Source organism: Zosterops lateralis (assembly GCF_965231275.1).
Source record: "Zosterops lateralis genome assembly, contig: SUPER_6_unloc_1, whole genome shotgun sequence".
Lineage (NCBI taxonomy): Eukaryota > Metazoa > Chordata > Aves > Passeriformes > Zosteropidae > Zosterops > Zosterops lateralis.
Window position 1 is genome coordinate 2,497,028 of NW_028154616.1, and position 26,706 is coordinate 2,523,733.

General features: G+C 41.5%; 1 protein-coding gene across 6 annotated transcripts in view; it reads right to left on the bottom strand.

The window, feature by feature from the left end:
• Positions 1 to 3,521: 3,521 nt before the first annotated feature.
• The window catches only part of WT1 (WT1 transcription factor), a gene marked incomplete at its 5' end in the record, with an annotated part of 34,524 nt that continues 11,339 nt past the window's right edge, over positions 3,522 to 26,706 (bottom strand). For 3 of the 6 annotated variants that reach the window (XM_083885367.1, XM_083885364.1, XM_083885369.1), the window contains 5 exons: positions 4,480 to 5,909; positions 9,233 to 9,325; positions 10,185 to 10,274; positions 16,560 to 16,710; positions 18,093 to 18,195. In XM_083885367.1, the coding sequence (XP_083741493.1) occupies positions 5,788 to 5,909; positions 9,233 to 9,325; positions 10,185 to 10,274; positions 16,560 to 16,710; positions 18,093 to 18,195 (559 nt within the window). In that variant the 3' untranslated portion in view covers positions 4,480 to 5,787. The other 3 variants (XM_083885368.1, XM_083885366.1, XM_083885365.1) reach the window with 3 other exon arrangements.

A 26,706-nucleotide genomic window follows, 5' to 3' on the forward strand; every position in this document is an offset into this window, starting at 1 on the left:
TGCTAAGGTGTCTCAGTGCCCTGTGTTTTCTTACAATTCCTTTGCAGGAAAAGGGCTTTTTTTTTTTTTTTTTATGCTGTGGAAGAACAGTTACTTTATACCAGATTTATCTAGCCACTCAAGTCAGGATGGTCTTTCTGTTACTGCTCAGCCTTTTTTTGCAGATCAGGATCTTGACTCTGCCAGAGTTCATCAGAATATAACAAGTCTATTTATTAGTGAAAAAAACAATGATCCAATTAAGTTATATTTATCCCTATGGGATAGTTATTTAGTCATCAGGAACAGGAAAGTCCTGCCTGCAACAAGACTTTCTCATTCAAGATTTTCCATGCCTTTAAATGTTTCTCTTTTAAAGCTTTATCTGTGGCCTGAGACCTCTTTAGGGCAGAGTCCTCCTGCTACTCTGTTCCTACAAAATTCCTCTGTTCCTAGCAAAGCTCTGTGCATGCTACACGTCCCTTCTAGGAGAGTACCATCTTTCAGACCATCCTCACCACTCAAAATGCTTTGGGGTGTCAGAGCTGACTTCTTTTAGCTGCAGAAGCTGGCATCTGTGTTTGGATTGCAATCTATACAGGAAACTGAACATTGTTTATTTGGTTCTCTGGCTTACTTCCACTGGCTGTGCTGGTCTTGGTTCTGCCCATACCCTCATTTAACTTCATTTATGCTGCGCTGGTGGAACCAACACCTGCTTGTCAGTGCAGAGATGGCCAAGCCAAGCACTTCAAACCAGGCTTCATCAGGCTGCTATGCAAAGCCATGGAAGTCCTGCCAGCTTTTTTTATGGGAATCAACCCAAGCTATGCTGACAACATGAAAGTATGCAAAGCTCTGTACAAGCAGAGAATGTGACCTCTTTATATTTTTCGTTTGCCTCATTTCAATCATATTCTAGTCAACCCTTTTCTTTCCTATGTTACAAGTAGACTTTCAGGAAAAACGAAAAGTAATAAAAAGGGGAGTTTTCTTCCTGGGAATTTATTTGGGTTTTTGGCATCTCTTTCTGTGCTTTGCATTGGCAACTTGCAACAAGACAAGCTGCTTGGATAGGATTTCTTCAAAAATATGCTTTTCAGCAAGTTTCCAGAGAATCTCACTAGTGAAACCAAAGCAGCACTGAGGATCAGTGCACTGAAAGCACACCCACTGGGAGCACACCCACTGCTGCCTGCCAGGCTTACCTTCCTCTCAAACTGCTCTGGGAGTTTCCCTTCACCCCTCATAGGACCCTGCCAGAGCCCTGGTAATTCTCTCCTGAACGCCCAGAGCTGCTCTACATCTCTGCTGAGCACCTGGGGCTCCGAGCACTCTCTGAGGCTATTGGCCCATCACTGTCCTCTGGGTTTATCTCAACTCTACCCCCAGTTTTGTCACTGTATCCTTCAATCCCCTCTCTCCCCATAAAAGTGTCTAGCTGTCTCTTAAACTCACTTTACCATTTGCTTCTTTGACCTCGCTTGGCAACTTATCCTTGTGTTTATTATTTGAGGTGGAATAGTTCTGGCTACATTCCTGGTTTTACTCTTAATTGTCTAATTTTTAGAATGGTGTCCGTGGAGTTGGGTTTGGGCTTTTTTAACTCATCACTCTTGTGACCAGGTCTTCTGTTTCATTGGGCTTCCTTGTGTCATCAGGACTTCCAACAACTCAAAGAATCCTAATGAATATTTTATTGGATCTTCCCAGATATTGCAGCTGCATATTCTTGTCCATTAGTGCCATTCTGAACTGTGTGCACTGCCTTTAATTACTTTTTTTTTCTGTTGTTAATTGGAGGGCAGAGAGGGAAATGAGGGTCTCCCCCAAGCAAGGAAAAACTGTGGTTTTCCATACTTTTTCCAGGGGGAAGTTACAAACAGGGCTCAAGCAGGACAGAGCAGTAGAACTTTCCCATTTCCTCAGGCAGCTGGTGTCACCTGTGCCTGCTGGTGGTCTTTGGGTGCCCACCTCATGCTGAGAGGAGGACCTGAGGCCTGCCTGGAGCCTCTCCACCTGCTCCAGAGTTTTTTCTTGGGCTTTTAGACAAAGTGCAGGCAGCAGCTTGCTTACCATGCTGGATTTTCTCAGGTCCCATGGATGACAAAACCAGGTTGCACACAGCAGGCTTTTCTCAGAGCCCTTCTGGGGAGCAGCAAGGAGGAACACTGGTTTAAGGCACCTACCTGCATCTGCAGGAACTGTTCCCAGCTGCTGCAAGGTGGGTTGCTGGAGCAGTGAAATGAATCCTACTGACATCCTGAAACAGATAGGCCTGGTTGGAGTGGCTTCTGAAATGAATGACTTGCTTAACCCACCATGGAAAGAGAAGGAAGGAGCTACTTCTTTACAGGTGCCCCCCTTCCCTGACAGGAATGATCACCTGTCTGAAGGATGGGTTGTCTCCAGGTGAGTTGCCCAACTGAAGCCACCTCCTGTTTGGTCAGCACAGCCCATACCCATGAAGACATGCACCAGAAGCAGATCATGTGGCTATAACCCAGGCAGGTTAACTCTCATGCTTTCCTAAAGCAGACAGACACTTTGCTGGATCTACCCACCTCAAAAATATTCCAGGTCAACTCTTGAGTTCCAGTTGACATCATCAGAGAGGGAAGAGCTCACATTCCCTTTCCTACTCAACATATTGTACCTCGTGAAGTGGCAAGAAAAAGAAGTATTATCTATATAATTAACATTCTCCATTCAGGGGGGCTATAGAAGCCATGGGACAGGAAAAGTGTGCTAATCCCACTAAGACATTAACCATCAGCCAAAGTAACATTTTAAGTCACCATTTCCAGTTTAAGAACAGAGGGCAGAGACATAAAAGCTTTGCTCAATCAATTGTGGGATTGAAAATTGTCCAGAGAGCTGAGGATACTTGTAAGATATAATAGAGTGCAGCCCTCTCATCTCTCATATGGAGGTCAAGCTCCCAGAAACTCGGCCTGCTGATCAATCTCTGTGTGTCCCTGAAAGAGGAATTGCATGCTGCAAGAGCCAGCATCTGGGGGCTGCTTCTGACAAATTCATGCACTAAAGCACTTCCAAAAAGGTGGCTTACCTTGCTGATAGAATCCCAAAAACAGGGAAATGAAAGGCAGAAAAGTGAAATGCCTCTCATAACAAACACCATGGGAATAAAAAAATTTAAAATCTTATAAACATTTACCAGTGTCCTCTCTGTGCTTGGTAGGTTGGGGGGTGTGTAATGATCATCCAACAGCAGAGTAGCAGTAAGTCTTTCACTGAAAAAGTGGTGACAGCAAAAGCAAAAGGACATGCTCTGTCACTCATCAACCCACGCTTCATTTTTTTGTAGCCATCTACTATTACTATTAGGCATGTGGTTCCCCAGGCAGCAAACCATGGCTGCAGCTATTTACAGGTCACTGGAAGTCTGGACTGTGCTGCAGTGGAGTTTTGGTTGTATTTCACAAAAGATAGTTTTATTTACAGGCAAATCTGGAGGCCGATTTTTCTTTTTTTGGCTTTTAGTATAAATACTTGTGGCAGCTCTCTATTTTGGGTGCAGACTGAAAAACAGATTGTTTTGTAGTTGGTGAGTACTGCTGGGTAATTCAGAGGACGTTGTTATTGCAGCTGAACTTTTCTTTCAAGAAAGCAGGAGGAGTTGCTTTATTTATTTATTTTTTAATTCTGTGCAGTTTTATGTACACCATTCGCTCCAAATATTTGATGTTTGCCACACTTGTTATGATTTTCTCCAGAGAGATACTGTCTTTTGGCAGCAAAAGATAAAGCTGACTGCTACAAATGAGTCACAGTACCCCAACAGTAATTAACAGTGATGCAATACCCAGGCGAAAAAGAGGACTTGAAGAATTAACTGTTGAGTTTTCTTGATGATGCAGCTGCACTTTAAGAGAGAAAGCTCAACCCATCATAGAACTCCATTGTGTACATTAGAGAAAAAAGCTTGGCAAGATACATTAAAGATTTTTGCTAAAGAGATACAAATATTTTGCAAGGGCAAAGGGCACTGAGGCAGGCTGTACTTACTTCCAAAGAAAAGTAGGCAGTATGACAAAGAAACAGTAATATTTCTTTATCTTCATTTTCACACTTCATCATCTATAAAAGACTGTCTTTTTCAACCTGCTGAACTGATTTAAGCCACCCCAACTCTAAATTAACTTTTACTTAAAAGTCAGTCTGTGACATCCTAATCTAGGAAGTTATCTGTGCTTATGGTTTCAGCCCAGTTCTACAGAAGGCCAGTTCTGCTATTTATAAATGGGGTTTTACTTGTTCTGTAAAGTTCTTACACAAATCTCACGGGTCGAGAGAGAAGGAATGGTTGGGTAAGAAGAACCAAACAATTGAAGCAACTGCTTTATAGCACAATATGAAACTTGACACTCTTTTCTGCTGCCAGTATGATTCCCAAGTGAGATGGATAAATTGTGGTCAAGACCTGGACAGGTTAACTAGTGGTCATCAGTGCTGGTGGTACCTTTATATACAAAAAAAAAAAAAAAAAAAAAGGATACTATTGGACAGGGCATTTGAAATTTAATACCAGACATGAAACAAGACATCTGTTGGACTCTCATTTGTTTCTCTTTGAATGGGCTTTAATTGAAAGCTCAGTGAAAAATGCAGGTTACATTCTTAGTGTTATCAATAATTTGTAACAGCAACAACATCAGAACAGTGATGCTTCTAATATTTATACATTTTCTAATTGGAGATGTCTAAGAGCAATACATTATCAGATATATATATGTACACACCATTTCAAGCAATTAAAAGTAAATAATAAACCCCTCCTCCCAAAACCCTGAAATAATATATTTCCTTACACTAATAATGTCTTTTTCACATATACTTGACAAAGAGTCTTTTTTAAGTTACTTATCTTAAGAGTAATCTGTTAATGGAGATCCTGGACCAGCCCCATTAGAAGTTCAGTTTTAAGTTTATACAGCTTGCTAGCCACATAACCAGTGTGGCTTTACATTGTAAACAAATCCCAAATGTCTACAATGATTGGAATTAGTTTTATGTAAAGGAGATCTATGCATCTCATGATAGAATAAATTTAAACCTATACATTAAAAAGAGAGAGAGAAAAGGAGAGAGCTAATTGACAAACAAAACAGTTTTGAGGGTTCAATTATGCAATTCTTTAAAAACCAAGTTAAGTTAATGGTAAGATTCTTGTTTTCTGTACAGAGAGGCTTTGGTTCATCTGGCTTTAGCTGCTCTAGAAAGACAACCTTTAAAAAATGATTTGACCTGTGAAGTTCAAAAGCAGAGCTTCCAACTCTAAAAGTCTGCCCTTTGGCAGTACAAAGGCTACCAGAAATATCTCAGGTGAGTGTTCCTCTGTTTTGTGAGGAAAGCTGTACTAGCATTCAGGAACCTCAGCATATGATGTAACTGCAGAGCTAACCTTCAACAGGGAGGAATCATCCCACCTACTGCAGGAATTAAAAAGGTACAGCAATTTGTACCTGGAAAAATTCAAGTGAAAATAACACAAAAAAGCTGGAGACAGACGTGAAAGCTAAGCATAGTTTATAGTAATCTTGAAACTGGCAATCTTGCCCACTTTTGTACAAAACCACAAGTAAATATCTCTTGAACTTATTGAGTAGGAACTCGTGCAGCTCCAAGTGGAAGGCAAGGCTGAGCAGAATCCTACGGTTTAGTTAACTCGTGTCAAATGGGATGTGAAGGCAGCTGCAGCTCTCTGACAGAGGTGATCGAGGATGGCTGAGAAAGTTTGCAGTAGCTTATAATGTCCCATCTGGTTTTTTCACTTGTTTGAACTGTCTAAAGGGCCAACTGCAGTTTAGTCATGTTCCTCTGGTGCATGTTGTGATGACGAACTAATTCATCAGACCTGGCAAATTTTTTTTGACAGCTGGGCCACCGGCAACTGAAAGGCTTTTCACCTGTCAACAAAACACCCTGTTATTAGCTGAGCATGCAGCTCATCTGAGACACTGCTGTTTGTTGTCTTTCTGCGGGGCTGTGAGGAGCTGGCAGAGCCCCTGTCAGGAGGAAAGGCACCCTGGGCTGTCCTGAGAGGGCGTGGGAGTGTCCCTGACCCCTGCTCACATCAGTGCTCAGTGCTTTCCTACCTCTGCCTCAGCTGGTGTTTAACAACAGCCCTTTCAGGTGATGTAGGACACCTTGCATTGATTCATTCCTGAGGACAGGCCCTTGCTGAACCCCGTGTTGCCATGATTTTGCTCCTCTCAGGTCTCAAATGACCGAGTTTCAAAGCCACTCTGGCATCCACACAGGCCTCAGTCACACCTTAGGCAGTGGGGCAGACACACTGTTAGTCGCTGTGGAAACTGCCTGTGACTTTTTAGAGCTTGACCTCCAGTCAAGCGGAGCTTTTTCCAGCTAATTCCATGGGGTTTGGCTGAAGTTCTTTGAAACTGGTGAGTGTAAGTGAATATAGTGGAAGCAACAGAATTCAGCATGGAGTGTGCTGAGCCAGACTCAAAGTTTTCCACTGCTATCTAAATAAAGTGGATTCATGTCTATGGGAGATATCAAATGCTCAAAATAGTATTTTTCTAACATTTTCATGAGCATAATATTCACTACAAATAACTCCAAGGAAAGCACATTCAAATTTAACAAGAAATGCCACCACTTTTTAACTGTTTAACCTGGTCCCTGGATTCCCTACAACGTGTAAGTGGAATTTTAGGCTGTGTTTCTGATGTCACAGGAATGCTGATGGAATGCTTTCATTAGCTCAGAGCAGTGCCCAGTGACTCATGCTTCTTTTTTTTCATTTTCTTTTTTTTTTTTCTTCCCCTCAAAATAAATGCAATATTTTAAATTATGTTGAGCTCTGGGGCTAGGCTTTTCAGTGCTGTTTCCACACTTCATCCTCTCTAACACACTCCAGACACACTGGGGTGGTACAGCCTCACCCAGGCATCTTCTCTTCTTATTTACCTCACACTTCGGACATTTCACAAACCAAATCCAAATTCAGGGGAATTGCATAAATGTGTATTTTGCTCGCAAACTCCCAGGAGAGCTATTTTAGGTGAGAGGGGGTGGCCTAAAATCTACTTTATCCACTTAGCATAGATGCTGGCAAAAGCATCAGCTATCTCCAATGAGTGCATAAAACAGTGTGGGAAAAAATTGATCTGGTCAAACCCCACAGATTATGTGAACTGGTCTCCTTTCATCAGCATTAGCAAAACCATCCCATGAACTGAGGTGGAGTATCTGTGACTGCCCAGCTTCTCACAGAACTCCCACAGTAAGAGCAGCACAGTTGCACTGTTTCACAAGCAATCCTGGTTGTCCTCTCCCAACAAGGGGGAAGCACTAACTCTCTATTAGTTCTGTGCTGGGCATCAATTACTTTGTACAGCTTCATGGTACAGATATCAGGAATCACATTTCCATTGCTAAATGTGTCTATGGATGGATAAAACGTCCTTTGATTTTTTTTTTTTCTTTCAACAGCAAAGCTTTCTGTCACTGTGAAATTGCTTGTGAATAAAAAAAAAATCCCTGAATCTTAACAAATAGTTTGGCAGTTGACTTAAAATTAGGATGGAGTTACATGGAAGCCACCTGTGCTTTTCTTCCTCAAGACTTAACATGGAGCAAGTTAACTTGAGCTTGGTGATTTGTCACAAAATTTAGGGGCTACGAGGAAGAAAGAGGAATGAAGCTGCAGGGCAAGGTGGAGATGAAAAATCCCCACCCACCATTCGTGCTCATCCCCCTCAGGAGCTGATACATCCAGGAGTGTCTCCACAACACCTTGTGCCAGTGGCAGGTAGCAAACCCATGGCAAGGTCTGTGGGGCTCAGATCACCAGGAGCCATGGGGAACCAGGACAGGGAGAGGAACTCCACAGGCAAAAAACAAGGGCAAATTCTTCACTGTAGCTAATCTGGGCTAAAAAAAAAGTATCACTGGAGTCATGCAAGTCCTGAATTAGCAGATCAGTTAGCAATGAAATGTGATGGGGAATGTAGTTTATCCCAGCTTGCCAGTGTGTTACAACCACTTGCCATTTTGTCTCTCCCAGAACATTACCTCTTGCTGGTTAAGAAAACATCTTCCTTCATGCAAATGCACAGGGACCCAGGCCCTGCAGCTCAACAGGACCATGGGGACAACCCAGGAACACAGCCTTTGCCATTTGCAGATTGCAAGTGTAGATGTGGCCATTGGGTGAAGCATTTATTTGACCAGAGCCACAGAAAATGCCATTGTTCTCAGGTGAATCATTTCCTTTATTAAAATTTCTCTTTTATTTTTGGAAGTCTGAAATGTGTGTTTTTATGGTCCAGAAGAGAAAAAAGAATTCTTAGCAGGGAGAAAAAGATTTTCAGGCTCCTTGTCCATCTGTACAGAGACTGAATTTAAAAAGTTAACACCAGTATGGAAAACACTGTGACATCCAACAACATGCCAAAGTGCTTGGTAAACAATTACTTGGTAAAAACCCTCCATACACAGCAGAAGGAACAGTAAATGTCAGTACACAGGACGAATTCTAAAGCTTAAAATTAAAATACAGAGGCTGCTGCAGTTGCTCCTTAATGGTGTTTACATTTATGTGAGGGCAGAGTAGATTAAATGGCCTCTTTTTTTTCCCCCGTGTATTAATATAAAATAACACGGTTGCTACAAAAAAAAAAAAAAAATAAAATCCTTGAATATTTGAGTAAGCTTTTACTTTAGTGTCTGTCAGTGTGAGTTTGCAAAAGGCACTGCTTTTATCTGCTGGAGAGATTACAGTACAAGCAGCAACAGCAAGAGCTTTGCTCTGCTATCCTGCATTAGGCTCAACTGACACTTGGGAGAAGCATGAGTAGGCACAAATACTTTAGATTACAGACCTTTGGCTAAAGCTAGAATTAAAATTTCTGTCTTTCTGTAGGGTTTTTTCAGAAAAGGCAGTAGATCAACTTGACATTTGTGGGCTGAGACCATGATGCTCATTCCATAAGAGCTGACAAAATTTATTTTGCGAAGCTGAAATTTCTTTAAACACAAAGGAAGAAAGCATAGTTTCTAAAATCACCTAAATCCCTTTGTGAGAACTGACTATCACACTTGGGGGAAACAGCCACACTAAAAATCAGCACACTCTGACTTTTTTCTGCTGTTTTGAATATTTAAATCCTGATTAGGACACTTTCTAATCACGTAATTTACAACATTGATTAATTTAAAAAAATAAATAAATAAATATAAATGTGAAGAAAAGTTTACGCACTTGTTTTACCTGTATGAGTCCTGGTATGAGTCTTCAGGTGATCAGATCGAGAGAACTTTCTCTGGCAGGTTTTACACTGAAAGGGCTTCACTCCTAAGAGACCAAAAAAAATTTAAAATAAATATATATATATATATTCTTATCTCCCAACATTTTTGAAAGGGTGAATGAAATCAGATATTTCTGAAGTTTCAAAATCCTGGATTTTTGTATTGTTTTGTTTTGTTTTTTGGGGTTTTTTTGTTTCATTGGTTGGTGATGGGGTTTTTTGTACTTTTTTTCTAGTTACTGTAACTGCTCCTCCTAGCTCTGTGCCCACACATTACAGAAAGTTAGTCATTAATGAGGCCACCACCCCTTGTAGCCTCATCTTCCAATGCTTGGGTCTGAAGCATCTGAACAGCTCCATCACAAACAAACCCCCACTTAAACCATTGCACCAAGGAAGGTCTTGGTTTGGATTGGTTTGGAAGGTCTTGGATTGGCTAACATTGCCAATCCCAACCCTGTGGTTTGCACTGTGGGTATCCTAAAGGTACAAACAGACAAGAAAAATCAAGGCGCAGAAATCCATTTTCATGTTTAATTTACTTCATGCAATAACTTTACACATGACACATAGGTCTTGGGGAAATTTTACACATTAGCAAATTTTTCTTGCAGAACTGTTTAGTTTTAAACACAATATATCCTCTGTATTGGGCACAGAGTATAGAGCAAACAGTTTCATTATTAATTTTGTTTCAAAAGACACTGTCAGGATGTAAAACTCACCTAAACAACCACAATAGCTAAAAGGCCAGTTAAAAAACTTCTCCTAAAATTAACTTCAAGAATTTAGTGTTAGGGGCAGACAACATCAGAAAATTAGGAAGAAGTTCTGGAGTATTTCAGAATCACAATTCCCATATACAAATGAGCTCTAATTAGTAGGCAAGCCTTGTCCACAAACCTGTGTGTCGTCTTTGGTGCCTTTTGAGTTGGTCTGAACGAGAAAATCTTCGTTCACAGTCTTTAAAATCACACTGGTAAGGTTTTTCACCTGGAGAGGAAAAACAGCTTGTCAGAACTTGGGGGAAAATGAGAGAACACCTCGAGCTGGATCAGAAGATGAAATGTTGCTCTGAAAGATTTCTCTGCAGTCTGAAGCAGTCCAGTGGCACAGCAGGACTGGTTTGTTATAAAGCCATACAACTTTGCTGGAAAGGCTGGTATAATTCTACTGCATTGACACTGATACTGAATCTGCTCACTCTAAGAAAATAATCTCTTAGGTTAAAGATGCAAAAAAATCCGGCTGAGTGAATTTATTTATTTTTTCCTGCTGGAAAAAACGGGAATGTCTTGGTTTATATTTCTCTAAAAACCCCATTAAACCTCTTCCGCCTGTTTCAGTAGCACATAATTTGTACAGAGGAACAACTTACAGTTTGAACTGAATTGGGTTTAAAGCAAAAACGAAGTAAGTTCTATCCACACAGGTGACAAAGTCAACCACATTAAATTAATTAGAAAAAACTGAGCAAAAAAATTCAAACTCAGAAAAAGACATATTCTTCCCCAAAACACAAATTAGGTTTCTTCCATGAAGTTCCATTAAATGGAATTTCTCACATAGCTGCACATCTTCCCCAGGCAAAGCCATGAATTATTTATTGCAAAGCCTCATGTAAATACAAACTTTTCCCTTCCTCCCATGCAGTTCAGCAGAGATCCTCAGGGTGGGATTTCTCTGGGATGAAGAGTAAGGTCCTGAGGTTTTTTTGAAAAAGAAATCCTTACAACTCAGTGTCTCAAATGGACATGGATTTCAATGCAAAGGACTTCACCATAAACATACAAAAATAAATTCAGCAACAGAGGAGTCTGAACAAAGAGGGAAATACTCTCAGCAGGCAGCAGAACACCGAGGTTGGGAAATTTGGCCAAGTTAAGCCAAAACAAGCTTAAAGCTCAATGATCTTCCAGGTCTGACTTACTTCTAAGCTAAAGTCCCTTTGCACAACACTGGAATCCTGCTGAAGCCTCAGATATAATTACATTTATGCCCACACAAAATGTGGTTCCAGTGCCACAGCACAGAGCCTCAGCACAAGCAGGAGTACAAGCTGGGAGGATCCTGGGCTTTATCTGGGAGGGACACACGGGAGCAGCTGGGACCTGCTCTGGCTGCTGTGGGAAGCTGAGATGTAAACCAAAGCTCCTGTGGGAAGAACCTACAGGAAAACACCACCTGGAGCAGGCAGAGGGTTTGATTTCTCTCTGTTTTGTTTTAAGAACTTTGATAAACCTTTGTGGCGGGTGTCTGCCTGTGGTTGTACCACAATGAGGAAATATATTCTGGTTGCCCTGGTATTCTGAGACAGCAAAACAAAGCAGTTTGGTTTAAAACAGATGCCTTTTGATCCAGGTGACAGAAAATAAGCAGCGTATTAAGGAGAGCATTCCAAATTCACCCTGGTGTAACTAAAATAAGAATTTTACAAAAAGCAAGCAAATCTGCAAGAACAAGCTGACTTCCTGTGACAGTCACCCCAAGGAGTTTACTGATTCTCAAACCTAGGTGTGGACAATTTCTGTGTCTGCTGTGCTTAATTTATTAGCATAAGAGATTAAAGTTGCCACAGGTGTTTGAAATAGTTCCCTACACTTTGACCGCAAGGGCTCCCCGGGGATGCCTGCCTTTCAGAAACCACTTACTTCCAAGGAATTCAGCCCTCTGGCAGATTTAAGGGGGGAATGTCAGCAGAGCAGAATGCACTGACAGGATGATTGTCTGCTAATTGCAATATGAACTTAGAAGATGGTTAAGGAGGTATTGGAATAAAACAGCACAGAGGGTCTGATGGCATGCACATGGAAGTATTTCTTTAAATGCTTTGGAACATAATCCTGATTAAATTTAAGTCAGGTTTAACCCATGCAGATATTAAAGGAATCGATCTAAAATGTTTACATAGGAATATGATGACACCAGGAAGAAAAAAAAAGGCAAATAATCAAAAAGAGGCACAACATTTAGAGAGAAATCCAAATTTCCCTTTCCTTCTGCATCTCCCGTGTCAGCTACCAAAGTTGACCTCACATGCCTGTGAACTCCCATACATTTCTTCAGAACAGGACAACAGAGACATCCCAGATTAGAAAGAGTCTGTTAGTACCCCACTAAATTCCCACAGTGAGAGTGTCTCATTTCCCCAGACCTGTCAAAACCCCTCCAGTAAAAGGCTAAAGTCTCTCTATGTATGAAAATATCCAGTAATGCTGTCACTTCCTTATGTGAACACACACAGTCCCAAAACAAAACAGATGGAGAGATGCAGATGGAGCTTCCCCAGCCCTTCTACCTGAGACATGAGTACTTACACCACTGAAAGGGGGCACACAAAGGAAAGGCTGAACTTAGTGCATAATGAAATAATAAAGGTGAGAGAGGGTAGAGGGAATGGCATGTCTTTAATACTTAGGAAAATAATTTTTTGAAAAAAGTCAACTACTGTAAAACAAGCATGAATCTGCTTTTGCACATATTGCAATAAATGTTTCTAATAAAACCAACTGATTTTGTCAAAAGTAGTCAACTTAAACTAAGGGAAGTGTGCACATTTTCTCTGGAGAAAATTCATTTGCTCAGGTGCATGGGAAAATGGGAAAACAGAAAATTCTACTGCTGTAACTGTTGCACAAAATATTCACAGTCAATGCTTTTAATTAAGGAGTCCTGCAAGAGTAAAAGCCTATTGCTAACAAGAACACATGAGAAAAGGAGGCTGATTTTGAAACCAGAGATTGCAAGTCTGAATGAGAATCAGAAGGCTGGTCTACAAATCCTCCACCAATTTAAACCCCTTTTCCTATATAAGTGTACCCACTTAATCAAACAAGTGCAATGATCACAACTTTGCCTTGCTAGTTCTACATTTTTATTTAATATAATTTGCTCTAGCAAACTCACACAAAATACATGTTTATTTATTTAGTAGGGAACCTTTATAGTTAACATTTTCTATTGTCTTCATACCACATGTCTGACATGACATTACCATTCTGAAACTAATCCTGTACTTTAGATCCCTAAGTATATTTATTTTATGCTGTATAAATATCAGCCTGAAAGGCCATAGCTTGACACCCTACCATAAAGGACAACTTTCCTGATCTACAGAGTCTCATACTCCATTGCAGATCATACCTGCAGCTGAGCCTATTTAGGCTAAAGAATATCCCAGGCAAACAGGCAGAGGATTTTCTCTCTGCAAACCTGCTCAGCTTTGTGTAAGGATAAATGCAGTTTTCCCAATGAGTGGCACTGAATCCAAAGGGTCTCTGGAAAGAATGCTGATCCTTCCACCAGAGGAGAAATTTATGGGGGTCTAGACATCAATTTGTTTCTGCAAGGAAGTGCCTGAAGCCTGCCACAGAATGACAACCCACATTATTTGCTGAAAAGTTGAAAAGTTAGATGTATTCCTGCATTTCCATTTCAGAGGCCTATCTGCTGCAGCAAAATACACCAAGATAAGAAAAAAGCTTTTTTTGCTGTACATGTTTCAATAAAGGCATTGTTAAGACCAGATAAGCAGCCTCGGAGGGTACAAAGTGTTAACATATTTTCAGCTAAGGCTATTTGAAACATTGGTAAAAACTGATTACAGAATCCAACTTTGTGTTTCAGGGCCTTGCCTGGTTTTGCAATACAGCAACTGGGAAAGAGGGATGGAAGGTCTGATGAGCCAGTCCTTTGTATGTATCAATTATAGAAATAAAAAATATAATCTAGAGCAAAAAATATCGTGCAAAGATACGATCTGTTGGTTTAATATTGTATACATGTAACAGCTTGTTTTCAAATGGTGTGTTCATCATTTTAAAAAATGACTGAAATCACTGACCTACCACTACACTAAGATAAGGTGGAAGACTTCAAACCTATGGGTGAGTCCAGAACCACCTCACAGGAAGTTTAATCTTTTTTGTTGTTGTTGTTGTTTGATTAGGAGAGGTGCTACAAACACAACCACATTATATTTGGAGAAAATGGTTCCAAATTTTGCTTTTGACATGTAGGAGAAACAAGTCATGGTTAGACAAACACATGAGGTGGCAAAGGAAGTGAATCTGCATCACAACAGTAAGTTTGACTGCCCAGGGCTCCTGAAGAGCATTGCAGGGGAAAACTTTCATTTTCTCCAGTCCAGACCATCCATTCATCACATACCCAGGAAGATACAATAACTAGGAAGATGTCCCCTCCAGATGCTCCCACAGTTCACCAAACCCTCCCAAAATCTAGGACTGACAGACCACAGGAGGAGACAGGAAACGAAGAGCATCACATTCTAAGCCTCTAACAGCAGCTGGGAATTTGGTAAATAGAATTCCCAGATCATAATAATAGGAAATGTCTAGTACCCATTCAACAGGCTGAGGAGAAAACCCTGCCAGATGATAAAGGGAGAAACTCCCTTCTTCTCCTAAAGCTGAATGCATCAGCCAGGCAAGATACCCAAGCCGTTTTCACTCCAGCACTGCACCATCCCTTGCTTCCTCCCTTCAGCTGCAACCAGCCTCAAAATCTTGCACAGCAATGCTTCGGTCAGAAATCACAAGCTTTGGGAAACCAGCTGGCCTCTTATGGAAAGAAACTTGCAAGGATTTGATAAATAAATAATTTTTGCTGTCAACCTATCAAAATGTGTGTGCAGAAGGATCTGTGCCCACCTGTACAGAAAAAGTGTTTGAGGGCAAAAAAAATGTTTTTCCTCTACCCAGTCCCACTGCAGCATGAGCCAGAGGAGAGAAATGTATGACCTCAAAGACAATGGGAGGAGCCTCTCTGGGGTGTTAGACAGACTTAGGCCTATCCTCTATGTCTTTTGGGAGTTTTCTGACTCTACAAGCTTACATTATATATGATATAACATTAAAAATCTTCTCCAGCTAAGGAAAAAACATAAAATATATAAGCTAAAATCCTTGTGATTGGTCCAGAAACAACACTGGGAAAGCCAAGCAACTAAATGGAATAAAATACAGGACCAGAACAAACAAATATAATGACTGCTAAAACACAGAGTAAGTCAATTTAGGAATGAAGGAAATAGTGATTATGAGAAAAATTCAGAACTGTTTAGGGATAATGGAGAAAAATGGTGAATTTAATGGCTTTCAGAAGATTTCCAAATGTTCTTGGTTCCAATTTATGGGAAGTATAATAGCATTTCTGTAGACCTTATTTTCTAAAGATGAACTTGCATTTACAGTTTGAAGTGTCTTAAGTTTTGAATTTCAGCAGCTCTGAAGACCGCTGTCTCAATATTTTCTGACTTGCCCATTCATTAATTAAAAGTGCTTCGTGTGCATTTCTCACATTTTACACAATTAACTGACTGAATGGTCTCCAAAATGAGAAGATGGCAACAATCTTTTATGAAGTGTTAGACAATCTGCTGGGTCACCCAGCATGGGCTGCCTTCCTGTTCTCTTTCACCCCTTTGATCTTCCATCGTATCAATGGTTAACTGAAAATCCATATTTACACATTATATCCACAGATTTCTAGGTAAGCACAGGTAGAACTTTTTAAATAAAAATATGAGAGACAATCAAAAAATTTAAAAATCCATAAGGAACATATCTAAAAATATATCACAATATTACACGTCCAACACCATAAATCTCCCAATAGGGGAAATAACCCTGTTTACTCTTTGGCAAGGTGCAGCAGGGCATTTGATTTCCACATTTTGAGGTCCTATTTCCTGAACTCAGAGAATGCAGACATTACCCTACAAAATTACTGAGTTCAGGATCAATTCTTCGTGGAAAGATCCCATAGCAGGGAACCGGTTTGCCAGTCCCTGTCTACATCCCCAGCCAGAAAAGGTTCACACAGGAGAACCAGAGGATGCTGAGTGTTTAGGTTCCTCTTGCAGAGGAAACTTCCCAATAATCAACATTAGATGAGATTTGGAGTGAGGTTCAATGGTCCCAAACGAGAGGGGAAAGAAGAAAAAAACAATCAAAAGAGAAAACAACTCACAGCCCTGTAACAGCAAGAGAGGGAGAGAGGTAGTCTACTTGCTGTGTGTTTTTCTTAGCCAGGTCCAGGGAGCCCTCAGCTCCAGCAGAGGGGATGCCCAGATGACAAAGAGGGGTTTCCCAGATGACAGAGGGGTTGCCCAGATGACAGAGAGGTTGCCCATCTGTCAGAGCGCATGCTCACCCATCTGATGGATTCTCATGCTCCCTGACCTGGTGGAGCATTAGTTGCCCCTTGTGCTATTTCAAACCTCTCCCTGCCCACCGTGCCCTGACTGATACCCACCAGTGTGCTTTCTGCTGTGCATCTGCAAGTGGGACAGCTTGAAGTATCTCTTGTTGCAGCCAGGGTAGGCACACATGAAGGGACGCTTCTCGTTCGTCTCACTCGCCGACCGCACGATGGTGGGAGCCACACCGGGCACACGCCGCACATCCTGCAAGGACAGAGAGACCTGCTGAGGCCACCTGGGTATGCTCAGCTCTGGCTTCACACAGCCAGGTCACTCAGCCCCCTGCCCCCAGCACAAAGAGGTACTCAGATAGATCATACTGGAAACAGGGGATTTTGTTGCGTTCTACATCAACAACCTTAGTGTGGCTTAATCGGTTCTTTGCAGGGTTAGAATTATCTGAAGGGGAAGCACAGTGAACTTTACTTAGTGAATTATCTCAGTGTTTGTATGTGAAATTGAATGGCCCACACTCTGACCTCAGGTAGAACCACACCATCATGGCACAACTCTCATTGCCACATAAAATAATTTTAAGTTTATACCAGGGTGAAAGGTAAGAGCGTGAGCCGGAGGAATATTTTAAATACTTTTTATTGAAAATACTCATATGAAGTTAAAGGACGAGGAAATGGATGCCTTGGATTAGCACAAACTGATTAACAACAAAACAAAAACAACTGTCTAGGTGGAGCTGGTTCAGCCTTAATGCATTTTGGCCACTGTCACAATGTTCCATCAAAGATGATCTCCTCCTTCTGGGACAATTAGTTTCCTTAAACAATGTCAACCATTTACTTTTATTCACTCAACAAAAGCTGGCTCAGGAGCCTGTTTCTGAGAGCTTGCCACTATATAATGACTTGCTAAACTACACAGAAACGGAAAAGGAGAAAAGATGCTATCTAAAACCCCTGATATATGACAACACAGAGCAATACAGAAGAGACAGATACTCTGTAATGACTTTGCCATCAGTTTTAACGAGGTTCATCTTTTACAGGGGTGTTTAATAATGATATGACTGTCTCAGAAAGGGAGGAAATGAACTCCCATGAATGGTAACTTCCTCCCAAATCCTCACTAATTAGTTATTAGGAAACAATCACATACTTCGTTTTAAGGAAATACATTTGAATTAGTAAAGTTTCAGAAACACATAAGAGCCAAATGTCATCTAACACTTTTATATATGGAGTTATTAGATATAGTCCATTATAACCACAGAGGTTTCTCATGGGCTGAATGGTTTCTCAAGAGTGATTGGAGTTAGAAGCTGGAAACTGGATCAGGTATTTTGGACCATCCTGAGAAGCTGGTAAGGAGTATTGCCTTGCAGAAATGTTACAGAAAAAGAGATAAGCAATTTTAAACGACTGTGTCAGAAAGAAATCTTATGCTGGAGCTCAGTGGCTTCAGTGAAGTCAGGACACTTACATAAAGCATTCCTTGACAACATGGGGAAATCAAGGATGGGTTTACAAACACCAATGAAGTCGTGAATGAACACTATAAACAACCAGCATATTTACTTAGTAAATTTCTAAGAATTTACTTCCCTATGAAGAATGCCCCACAATAGTCACCTGTATCCCTCTGAAGACCCCATGGGTGTGTATTCTGTACTGGGCCCCACAGCTGTACAACATGGGAGTGCTGTGGTTCTCATTTTCATATCCCGCTGTATGTCTGTAAGGAAAGAGGGTAATCATGAAAAAATTAAATATTTTGCAGTGCTCAGCTCCGAGTGAGAGGTTTCTTTTCCTGAGTCAGTGATAACATTTGCAGAATTCACTTTTACAGCCATGACATCCAAGTTCAAGCAAAATTCACCAAAGGAAACCCGCTCTGCCTTCATCCGCATGGATCAGCTCTCACTGGCACAATGCACTGACTCCATACATACATCCATTAGTATCCATTAAGGTATCCAGGGGAAAAAAAACCCCAAAAAACAGAAATTGTCATGATTTGAACTCTGATGTATTTCCACAAAGATTTTAGGTAAGAGGAAAAAATCCACATAGCAGCACCATGGTGTCATGAGCACATGTTCGCATTATTTATCAGTCAAACGTGGGGCTGGCTATTGCTAATATCTTTTGGAATGAGCAAAATGCCTCAAGTTTCACATTAAGTGCAGTGGATTTTTGTCAGCACCTCATGACTCAGACATTACCTGGTACTACCAAGCAAGTGATGACATTTATAAGAATAGCAGTCATGTACTCATAAACAGAGATTACAAATCAGTGTCTAAATTATTTATCCTGGGTATCAGCTTGCAGGATGCACTACAAATTAACTCTTTATAAAAATAAAATTAAAGAAACCAAACAGCCTATCCCTACCAGGTATAAATTTTCATAATAATTTTAAGGATTTGTAAATTTTGGCATCTTTTGGCGTTGCCACAGCCTTATATTTTGTCTAATTATATTCTTCAAAATCCAATGTTCTCTTGTCCTGAATGTTAGAACAATGCTGTGTCTCCTGCTTGCAGCTTTCCTAATGCCAAAATCACGTTAATGCATTTTAGGTTTAATTTTTGAACGAGTATGTTACATTATCACTTGTAGAAGTATGCATTGGCAATGGTAAGTGTACATGTTTTGTACAACACCAGAAATTAGAAAGACCAGAACAAAACCCCAGGGCACACAGCTAGGGACAAAGATGGATCTGTAGGATGTTATCCCAGCCTTTGCCAAATGCTTGCAATAACAATTTGAAGGGGTCCCTGAGGTCCAGACTCTCATTTCACTGGTCCTTCCTTTCCCTTCACTCAAAGTTCATGTGCAGAGTAGAATTACAAGGAAGTTTTAAACCTCTTAAGCGATTTGCAGAGCAGGCAGTGGAGCTGGAATACAGGCCATGTCTAAAGGGGAGCAGTGTCTGAGAGCAGCTCTCCCTGCACAGAGTGGGCTGCACTCCTCACTGTTCACCCCCACAGCAACTGTCAGGCTGTTACCTGGCAGAGGTGTTCTCTGAGGTCAGCTCTTTCACTGCTCTGCAGTGCTGATTTCAAGTCCTGGCTCCACCTGCCTGTTCAAAGCAAAGGCTACATCATTTGGGAAGGTATGCTCTGCTTATTTTAATTTTAATTCAGTTTTAAGTTGATCATAATGAAATAAGTTATGGACGAGTGGCAAGAAAGGATCTCTGTTCTGGAGTAATATCTGTAATAATAGATAAAGAAGATACCATTAGCTGATTTAAATGGATTAAACTATGCTGTAGATATGCACCATGACCATATAAATAGTGTCTTCTCTCTGCCCAGAGCCCACAAGCAGCCTCTTGCAGCCTAATTCAAGTAACAAATTACCATTTGCTATCACCATTTGATCAGCACAGATTCACCACCAGCATTTAATTTTCCTTTCTCTTCAAAGGCAGTCTTTACATGTAAAAAAAAAAAAAAAAAAAAAAAAAAAAAAAAAAAATGGGGAGAGGGGTGTTGAAATCCCCCAACCCATGGTAGCACCCATGTTGATCACAAATTACACACAGTGCATTTTGAAACAGGGATGGAATGAGAAGCACCACTGATAAGGAGAAAGTCCTGCAGCAGGAGCTGTTGCTGACCTGTAGCACAGCAGTAAATCAAGGTTAAATGTGAACTTCAGCACTGGTCACCCTGAGTGCAACCTCCCCTTCACGCCTGTCCTAACAACCTTAAACACCACAATAAACAACAGACACAAAGGCAGATAAGAATTCCCAGGACATGGGAGAAGCTTTAGAAAGAGAAGCAGGAATATGTAGTAAAACCTTATAGCATAAAACACAGCCCCACTTTCCCTCCAAATTCTCATGGTTTTCATCTTTCAGTGATAGCCTTTTTTGCAAAGACCAGTCAGTTCTGAAGAAATTCCTCCCAGGAGCAAGAAGCAGAACAAAGACCCTGCCTGTGCCCTAAGGAACAGCTCTATGAATGAGAAGTTTCCCCCAGATGATCTCCATCTCAGTTTTTATTGCACAGTTGGGAAGCCATCCTCAACAGCCAGCCTTTTACATATTTCCTCCTCTTATTTCTAGTTATTTCTAGTTTTTTCTAGTTATACATCGTTAAAACTGCACATACAACTGTAAAGCTATGAAGATTAAAACCTGGTTTCTGAGCCCCTTGACCCATAATATACCAAGTCCTTAGCCAGCTCCCTGGGAGAGATGCTTTAATAACCAGAAGCCCTATTTCCCATTTTACATTGGGCACGTTTCCATCAGCATTGGCTAGTACTCAGCATGGCCATATGGCTGCTGACAGCAGAATGGATCATGAGAGATTTCTTGGTTAAAACACTATTTATTAGTTATGGAGCAGTGTGGAATAATCTGACCTTTGGGGAGATAGAAATTAACAGGTGGATACTCTTCCCAGTCAGTGGGAAACTGGAACACTGAAGGAGTAGTTTTCACAACCTGTCCCTACACTGCTGCTTTCTTGAACTTCAGCCTTCACTCTACATCCATAGTAACCTTGTGGGGAAATAGAGTTCTTTCTCTTCCAGCCTCTTCACTCCATGCTTTACCTGTGATTTATGCCACAAAGTACATCACAGTTGGCACAGCTGGCTTGTTTCATATGGTTGAAGTTTATACACTATAATAAAATCAGGGATAGAACAACAGATACAAATCTAAATTCATTCTTAAACTCAAGCACCTGCTTTATTGCATGTGAGAGATAATGAGTGGACACAATGCCACATACACCAGGAATACAAGTAACTGGTGAATTTATACCTGCAACACATTAACTAAATGGGAATCTCCAGAAGGTAGGACAGTCCTTAACTTTCATCTTTTCTAGTCAGGCACTCTGGGTTTAAGAAAGCAAAGAGACAATGTCTTATAAGCTCAGCTGAATCAACCAAAGAAGAAAAAAAAAAACAGAATAAATCCCCAGTAAGGCCCAGAGTCACACTTAGGAGAGACACTAGACTGATCCCTCCACAGGTTCTAAAAGGACTCAAAACTAAGCAAGACCAGATGGAGCCAAACTGCCCTGCCAGGATCCAACACGAATTCTTGTTTGGACAAGGACTGAAGAATTTGGCCTCACAGTCCAACTCTGCCATTATTTGTAAATATACAACTCCCTTTAACTCTGATCAGAACTGCTCAAAGGCAGAAATGGACTGTGAATATTTAGAGTTTGGGCCAGTTGGTGAAACAAGGACTCAGTGTATTTTGTTCTCTGCATCTAGACAGCCAGGCCTGGAAACACAGCCATAAAATGTAATTCTAGATAACTGGGAAACAAAGGCTGATACTTACAAAGGAAGAGCTCTGTGCTGTGGAGTATTTAGAAGCACTTGCATTTACCATTAGCCCAGCAAATCCTTAACACTCGCAGGGTAGCTCTTTTAAAATGATTAATCTCAGAGTTGTACAGATTGTACAGAGATTAATAAAAATGAAGGGTTTACAGATGAGAATGTGTGATGAAAAACAGAACAGCTTTAGAGAGTTGTATCAATCTAAGTGGTTATAAAAAAACCTCATAAAAGATGACATTCTAATCTGAATATTTTTAAAAAATAATCAAGCTGCAATTTCTCTCTCACATCATTTTTACTTTGTAAAATTGAAATTGCCTGTCTAATGTATAAAGCAGCTACAACTTAATCTGAAGAGTTAAGCTTTTTATTATTATTTCATAAACCAAAAAAGGGAAGCATTAGGGCACACTGAGGAGAGCTAGAAAATTTCAGATGAAACGTGAATACACATTGATTCATGAGATTCAGACTTGGAAGAATAAAAAAAGCCAGAAAGCAAGATTACATAAAACAGGCACCACATTAAGCTTCAATTTAGTTGTGTTTCACTGCAGGAACAGGAATTTTAGGGTTTAGAAACAGAGCCAAAAATGAGGCAAAGTGAGGGTGTGTGCTAGTCTCGTTGATAACAGAACATAAAGGAAGAGAAGTAGAGGTAATTCCCTCTGCTAAAATATTTACCATCCTAGCACCCTGGGAAAAATATGTATGGAGACAGAAAAAGATCCTGATTAGTTATATAGAAGATCCTGTTTCTGCCTGGCTTTTGTCTAATACTATTAAGGAGGGTGGTGTGTGAAGCTGCATTTTTATCTGCCCTTTCCAAGGCAAAGGAATATCAAAAAATGTGATTTCACAGATTTGAGCCTTTCTGCCATCCTCGGTGGGAGAATCAGCTGGATAATGAAAGGAAGGCTTTAAATTTTCAGGGGACCCTTGTGTTTCTGACTTCAGTAGTCTTTCTTTGATTTGGGATTTTTTTTTCCTATCGACCTAAGTGGAATCAGGATTTCACCAAACCCTTCCTTTCAGAACAGGACTGTCAGCTATGGGTGGGAAAGGATAAATTCCGTATTAGAGACTGGAGGTTATTGCCCATTCCCAGCTCATCTTGACTGGGGAGCTAAACCCAAGTTTTTCACCTCCAAATTGTGCTAACAATACCACCAAAACTAAACAGAAAAACCTTTGCAAACCACTCCTAAATGAAAAAGGTTTTCACTGCCTTGTCTTAGATGTGGTTTTAATAGTGTTCTACAGACATCATACCTAATATTCCTTACAGTGAACCTGAGGAAACAGCAATAAATACCAATTTCCATGGAACATGCTGAGTGTTTAACATCCAAGCAAAACCAGAAGGGGAAAACCAAAATGTTGTCTGGTCCTATGCCTGATTTCAGATGACTGCTAGAAATATGGATCAAAGCATTTTACTCGAGCAGCTGAGGAGACAATTAAATGGAGTCTTGCTGTTGGGAATTCAGCTACACTTCTTGTCTAACATGCTGTATCACTTCCTGCCTGGTATCAGTTATTTCCATGTCACTTTTACACTCAACTCATCAAAATATAAGGGAGGGTTTTCTAGCCCTGAGATCTTCCTCCAGAGCTGCTATGGAAGGAAGCAGTGGTTTTCATATTGGACAAATTAAAAAGCAACACAAAAATATGAAGCACAGAAACCAACAGCAAAAGTGTCCACCAACATGGAACATGAATTTTGAGATGTCTGGGACCCACTGACTTCCCTGCAACAGGATAAATCTGATCCCAGCAGCTCCAAACAAAATACCACAAACAAGGAACAAATCATCAGCAAGCAGTCTGAGGAGACAAAATCCAGTCACACAGTGAGGTTCACTGCCTTGACAATGAAGCCTTCCTTTCAGATTCTAGGAACTGCCAGTTTGTGAGACAGCTCAGAGACAAGCCAGCCCCCACTCTGGTCCACCCAAAGTTCAGAAGGTGACAGAGGACAAACAAGCAACACAATTAACACACACAAGCTCACAAAACACTCCTCTTCCCTCACGTGGATTGTAAGAAGAACTTGAACTCAATCAGGGCTCCATCAATTTGGAATTCAGAACCCAAGTGAAAATCTAAAATGCAGATTCAAGTCACTTGGACTGTATGGTAGCAGTAGTGGGTGGTCTTCTTCTCAAGGGACAGCTCTTAGCAGCAGGAAGGTCATCTTGGGCCATCAGACATCCTTTTGGTTTGCCAGTGAGTAGAAACCACTAGAACTCATGGGTGCAGCCTTTTCTGTCTGCTTCCCTACTAACACCACTCTTCCCTTCCCCTGCCAGGCCATCACGGTGCTGTACTCTGGCAGAAGACAACATCTCAGTTCACTGCAGGTGTCTCTCTCCATCCCTCAGCAGTGGCTGGCCAGGACGTCTGTTTCATACCTTTTACTGCCCACCCCTGCCCTTCTCTCAGGCCATGCCTTCCACAGATTCCTCATGCTTACACCTACTGGAAGCACTCAGACCAAGCTCCACTGATACATAAAAACTTCTTGCTCTCAGTTACAATGTCCAACATTAAAATATCCATGAAGGAAAAAGCATTCAGGAAGAACAGTCTTCCATGGCCTTAAATCCACAGGCTGAAGCAGGCTCTGAGCAGATAAAATAATTCAAGAGTTTAGAGGCCAGGCTATTGCTGCTGCAGACACACAAGTTCATGAGTGTGCAACTCAATGGGAATGATTTTCACAATAACTGGAAAGAACACAGCTTTGGCCACCTGACAGTATTCCTTGTCCAATTTCAAACTTTAAATCTGGGTTGAGGAGATTCTGGAGGTGATCACACAAATATTGGCAAGATTGTAAAGAGCTAGAATCAGGATGATCTTCACCTAGACAGCTTCAGCACAGAAACTGCCTACTAACTCTACCTAAACTGCACTGCAAAAGCTTCATTTCAGTGTGTTAAACTTATGCTGAATATGAACCCAGAAAAGCAAGCTACTGACCTGGTCTGCTGTCAAGGATAAAGTGTGACCCATAAGTTTTATATAACTGTAGAGTTCTCTAACTATTTGCAGAACTTACTGGCAGTGTTTTCGTCCTTCTTGTAATGTGCAAAAGTCTCACTGAAGCCAGGAAGAGCTGGGGAGAACTGAAGGCAAGGAGCTAAACAGGGACTGTCATCATTGGACAGAATCTAGAAGCTCCATATTTCAACAGGAAGATTGACTCCAAAACTCTTAAATTACAACTACAAGATTAAGAAAAGCATCTGAAACACTAAACGCCTGGGAATCACTTATGAACAGTTCATATATTTTAAAGATGTAAATCTTGGGAAGAATACCTTATGTTCATGGCAACAGAGATTGGAGGTACTGTGTATTGTAACTCTCAGCCAGAAAAGACAGATAACTATTTTGGCTCATATTACCAGTGATGAGGCTATGTCTAGCACTGATTTTCCACAGATTCTACAATCTTGGCCTATACCAAAACTTTCAGCTTTGTGTTACCATAGATCATTCGTCTTGATTCTTTCCTCCTTTTCATGCATCCTAGGTCACATACTTTACACTGCTAACAGTCTGACTCCTGGACAAGTAAGGAGCCATTTGTTTTGTTCAGTACTCCTTTAATATTTCTATTGTGACTTTTTTTTTTCCCCTGAGTTCCCCAAAGAATAATCTCTTCCTCGCTTTAATAACTTGGACCTCAGTCAAGGTTGATGTTTTTCTCCATTTTGCAGGATATTTTCTTCAGAAGAGACAAAACAGTGTCTAATATTGCAATGACTGATCTTTAAATGGTATAGTTTCAAGAGGAAATCAAAAAGACTTACAGAAGAAAAGTAGGAAATAGCCTTTAAAAAGAGGGGACTGGCAGCAAAGAGTGAAATGTACACAACTGTAGGATTTGGGATCTTCTCTAACCAGAAAAAAGCTCCTTGACAGATTTCTTCGGGCTCGATCCCCTTGTTCACTTCAATACAGATAATTTACTACACTACTCCCTCCAACCTTCAAACACCATTGGTTTATAAGCTACAAGAAGACCCATAATATTTTTTTCCTTTATCACAATACAGTAGCGTACACAAAGTCCATCTTGAACAAGATTTTTACATCTATGTTCAACTACATGAAAGCACAGATCCATGCAGGCTTTTATCAGCCTCTCCTGCTGTTCCCTCGAGACTGCACACGCTTGGACACTGAGAACATCTCGAAGCTGGCAATACCTGCCTTTGGTGGGGGAGTTCTCAGAGCCAATTATCTCCTGAGAGCAGTGAATTATCTACTCCAAGCAGAGCAGGCAATCTGTGACTTTCCCTTGGCTGAGATCAAAAGGTGGCTCTGCCGCTCATGGATGGATCGAGGTGACGATGCTCCAGTCCCCGACTGTGTTGGGGGATCCCCATCCCCGGCAGAACCAGCGGAGACACCGAGACCGGACACGGCGGGTGTGGGGATGGAGGCACCGGAGGCACCAGACCGGGCACGGTGGGTGCGGGGATGGAGGCACCAGAGGCACCGGACCGAGCACGGTGGGTGTGGGGATGGAGGCACCGGAGGCACCGAGGCACCGGAGTCCTGCTCGTCCCGCACGGCCGCCACCCCGGCGGGGCCCCGCGGCGCCTCGGAGCCTTCCTGCCCGCCCGGCCGCAGGAAACCCGGCGGGGGAGGCGGGCCGGAGCCTCTTCCCGGCAGGTGGGAGGGCGACAATGGCCCGAGGAAGGAAGCCGGGAGGCGGCCGGGCCGGGACACAGGACGCAGGGCCTGGCGAAGGCAGGGAAAGGGAAGAGGGATGGTAGGAAGGGGCGACGGCTCAAGGAGGAGAGCGCGAAGTGGCCGCTGCTGTCTCTCCGGGCGGGGCCCCGGCACCGGGAGCGGGAACAGCCCAGCCCAGCCCCGCCCTGCCCTGCCCTGCCCT